At 43.8% G+C, this 4,467-nt stretch overlaps 1 protein-coding gene across 1 annotated transcript in view; it reads right to left on the bottom strand.

Moving 5' to 3' along the window:
• Positions 1-389: 389 nt before the first annotated feature.
• The window catches only part of LOC137636795 (uncharacterized), a gene marked incomplete at both ends in the record, with an annotated part of 4,117 nt that continues 39 nt past the window's right edge, over positions 390-4,467 (bottom strand). Inside the window, 4 exons of the mRNA XM_068369161.1 lie at positions 390-1,904; positions 1,995-2,453; positions 3,066-3,850; positions 4,031-4,467. The exon at positions 4,031-4,467 is cut by the window's right edge and continues 39 nt beyond it. Of these exons, the coding sequence (XP_068225262.1) occupies positions 390-1,904; positions 1,995-2,453; positions 3,066-3,850; positions 4,031-4,467 (3,196 nt within the window). The remainder of the gene's footprint in view (positions 1,905-1,994; positions 2,454-3,065; positions 3,851-4,030) is intronic.

Consider the following 4,467-nt stretch of genomic DNA (forward strand, 5'->3'; position numbering starts at 1 on the left):
TTTATACTCCCAACATTACAATTCAATTTATCAAGTTTTAGCCACCATTATCTGTATAGACATCTCATCAAAAAGTCAACCCGGCATTGTGACAAGAATTATCCCACTACCCTGCTTAGAAAATCAGCTCCAACGTTTGAACTACCTTTAATTGCTTCTACTCTGAATCGATGATTTTGCAAGAACATTGCCCATCTCATTATTCTGTCATTTGTAAACTTTGAACTGTTCAAAAATGCCAGCGGTTGATGATCCGTTTGTAACGTGAAGTCAACACCATACAAATACATTTTGAATTTCTGCAGAGCCCACACAATAGCCAAACACTCTTTCTCCATAGTGCTGTATCTTTTCTCCCTGTCCAACAGTTTCCGGCTGGCGAAACTCACGGGGAACAAACCATCCTCATATTCCTGAAGTAACACTGCCCCTAGTCCCACGTCCGAAGCATCTGTTCTCAAGATGAATCTTCTGTTTAGGTCTGGAAGGCGCAGGACAGGTTTATTAACCAGTATAGACTTCAGACTGTTGTATGCTTTCTCTTGAGGCTCCTGCCACTGTACAACATTGCTTTTCCCCTTCTTTGTCAGGTCAGATAGCGGAGCAGCAATGGTTGCATAGTTAGGTACATAAGCACGATAAAATCCCGTAAGTCCTAAAAACGATCTTACCTCCTTCTTAGTCTTTGGTTGTGGGGCTGATTGAATTTTACTAATGTTGGTTTCCTGAAGACTCAAAGTGCCTCCCTGTATTTCATGCCCTAGGAATTGCACTGTTTCTGAAGCTAAAATACACTTGCTTGGCCTAACTGTGAGATTTGCATTTCGAATACGCTGAAATAACTCTTGCAAGGTTTCTAAATGCTCAGACCATGACTTTGTGTGTATCAGTAAGTCATCTATATAGCTTTCCACATTATCGAGACCTTTAAGAAGTGTTCGCATACACTTAACGTATGTGGCTCCTGCATTAACCATGCCAAAAGGCATCTTAAGAAATTCATATTGGCCATCAGGAGTAACAAAAGCTGTCTTTGGGACATCTTCTGATCGAACCTTGATCTGCCAGTAGCCCTTGGTGAAATCAATCTTTGTAAAGAAATTGCTTTCTGATAACCTGGCAAAAACATCATCTGCTGTAACCATTGGTTCTGGATCAAATATAGTAATACGATTAAGTTTTCTAAAGTCTATACATACTCTATTTGACCCATCAGATTTCTTTACCATCACCACTGGCGAAGCATAAGGTGATGCAGACTCTTGGATGATACCCATGTCTAGCATATCTTTTATCTCTTTCCTAAGGGACGCTCTGACACCATATGGTACCGGGTATGGCTTACTCCTCACGGGTTCATGCGATGTAAGTTCTATTTTATGCTCACCTTTGTTTGACGTTCCAGGGATGTCCGTAAAGATATCTTCATACTCCCGCACAAGTTCTTTAATTTGACGTTCCTGATGCAGGTCAAGGTTTAAGCCAAACATAATATCCTTTATTGTTTCTGATCCAGAGGTTGGTGCTATCTCCAGTAACTCTTCATCCTCATGGATGTCTATACTTGAGTTGCTAACATTGTCAAACACAGCACACGCTGTATCTAAGATGACATCTTTTGCTCTTTGAAGATACTTCTTCAACATGTTGATATGATAAGTTCTAACTTTTCCATGAATGTTTATACCATAATCATTCTTGCCCACAATATTCTCTACATTAAACGGGCCCTTCCACTGCATGAGTAGCTTATTGCTGTCCGTAGGGAGTAGAATCAGTACTTGATCGCCTACCTGAAGACTTCGAGGCCTGCATCTCCTATCATAGTAATGTTTGTATCGCCCTTGTGCCAACTTCAGTGCTTCATTTGCTAGTTTCATGGTCTCTTCCATTTTTTCCCTGAGCTCAAAGACATATTGATAGCTACTCTTGACTTCTGGCTCTTCAATGTCTTTTGTCCATAGTTCCCTCAAAATCTGCATTGGCCCTCTTACAGATCTTCCATATAGTATCTCAAAGGGGGAGAATCCTGTCGACTCTTGAGGAACTTCTCTGTAAGCAAACAACACAGCATTGATATACCGGTGCCACTGATTAGGCTTCTCTTGACATAACTTTTTCAGCATTTGCTTTAGAGTTCCATTGAACTTTTCCACCAATCCATTACACATTGGATGGTATGGAGTAGTTGTAAGTTGTCGCATGCTGAGGAGTCTAGCTACTTCCTTCATGCAGTCAGAGGTAAACTGTGTTCCAAGATCACTTAATATTTCTTCAGGCACCCCTACCCTGCTAAACATATCTACCAAAGCTTCTGCAACTGATTCAGAGTCAATGTTCTTCAAGGGCACTGCATCAGGATACCTACTGGCATGGTCCATCATAGTGAGGATAAACTGGTGTCCCTTCTCAGATGGTGGGTGTATCTTACCAATTATATCCACAGATACCCTCTTGAATGGAGTATCAATGATTGGCAGTTTCTCAAGAGGTACTTTTGTCACCCTACCTTTGCTGATTGTCTTCTGGCAGATGTCACAAGATCTGCAGAACCTCGTTATATCTGCACCCATTCCAGGCCAGTAGAACTCTCTGAGGATCTTCTCCTTTGTCTTCTTAGCACACAGGTGGCCCCCTAAGGTAGATTCATGAGCTAATGTCAGGACTTGTGTTCTCAGTGGTTTAGGAACCATAACTTGGGAGACTGGATTCCCATGGTTGATGTCTGGATGAACAAATGTCCTGTACAATAACAGTTTCCTGGTTTCAAACCGGATTACTTGCCTTCCTTTTCTCTCTTCTTTAGAGATCCAAAACTTCTTCAGTGTGTCATCTTTCTTCTGTAGTCGACAAACTTCATCCCTATCGACTTCTTTGTACAGGTTACTGCCTGGCACTACCAGTGGAGAGGGTCTCTTACCCTCTCGCATTGCTTGTGCCCTTGTTGCTACTGCACAGGTCTCCTGGTCACAGGTGTCCTGCCACGCTGGGTCAGGGTCTTCAGCTGGTCTTGCACATGGGACGTTTCCAATTAGAAGATCATAGGGGGCGTCAGGAAGACAAACTGCATCCACTTCTCCAATCAGGTATGGAGTGTTGATGTGGATTTTAGCCATTGGAGCTCTCCGGAAGGAGTTGTCAGCAAGCCTGACCAGCACTAAGGTTCCAGTGTAAAGATCAGGATCAACAAACTTTTGTTTGATTACCACACTACTACATCCAGAGTCACGCAACACCTGAACAATGTGGGATCCTACCCGACCTTTTGTCACTGGCATAGAGTCTTCATTGCTTGGAACACAAGCATTCATACAAGGGACTGCAAAACCATTCTCAAGGAAAAGCTTTCCTTCCTTGATGCAAGCATCTATCTTTGCTACATCCATTTCTGGAGGAGGGGCACTGATTGAACAGAAGGACGAGACTTGTGCCACTGGTGTCTGTGCCTGTGCCTCTTCCACACTTTTCTCAACATCCAAATAAGCGGTTTTGATGGTCTTCAATTTCCTGCATTCAGGGAGATCATGACCAAATTTATCACAGAACATACACTTCTTGTCATTTCTAGGACCCCTTGACTGATCTGAGAGGTGACACTTCGATGCTATGTGGCCGAGCTGGTTGCATTTGTAGCACCTTACATCTCTAGCTGAAGTCCCTTTGACTTGCTCATTGGGCGCATGCCAAGGATTCTCAAAAGCACTTGGTCCTGTCTGCTTAGGTGGTCGATACACAGGCTTTTTAGCTACCTTGGCCTCCTTATAGAGCTCAGTTCCATGCACTGTGAGGTACTGCTCTGCTGCCTTTGCCAGGTCATCCAGATTAGCAGGGGCTTTTTCCTTCAAATGAACTTCCAGTGCATTTGAGACAGCATTGATGAACTGTTCCTTGATCACCAGCTGTTGGAGCTCAGCAAAAGTCTCATAAGCACCAGCTTGTTCCATCCACTTCTTGAGGAAGTTCTTGAGCTTGACAATGAACTGTGCAGGGCTCTCTCCTTCTTCTGGGGGCGTGTTCCGGAACTTTTTACGGAATCCTTCCTCAGTAAGGTCGTATCTTCTGAAGAGCGCTTTCTTCAAAATTTCATAGTCCTTTGCATCATCGTCAGAGAGCCGACCATAGACTAGAAGGGCATTCCCTGTCAAAAGAGCACTAAGAGATGAGGCCCACGTTGACCTGTCCCACTTATGTGTGTTAGCATACCTCTCAAACCTTAACAAGTAGCTGTCAAGCTCATCCTTACCATCCACAAACTCTGGGAGGTTTGGGATTTTTGCTTTAGGCGAGTGGTTATTGATCACTGTTGGTGCCTCTACATGGTGTCGTGCTGCCTCTAGTTCAAGTTTCTTTATTTCTAGTTCATGTCGTCGCTCCCGCTCCCTCTCTTCTAGTGCATGTCGTCGCTCCCGCTCCCTCTCTTCTAATTCGGCCAAAGCCTTCCCCCGCTCGGCGTCATATCTTCTCAGT

The sequence above is a fragment of the Palaemon carinicauda genome, unplaced genomic scaffold (genome assembly GCF_036898095.1).
Source record: "Palaemon carinicauda isolate YSFRI2023 unplaced genomic scaffold, ASM3689809v2 scaffold3914, whole genome shotgun sequence".
Classification (NCBI taxonomy): Eukaryota; Metazoa; Arthropoda; class Malacostraca; order Decapoda; family Palaemonidae; genus Palaemon; species Palaemon carinicauda.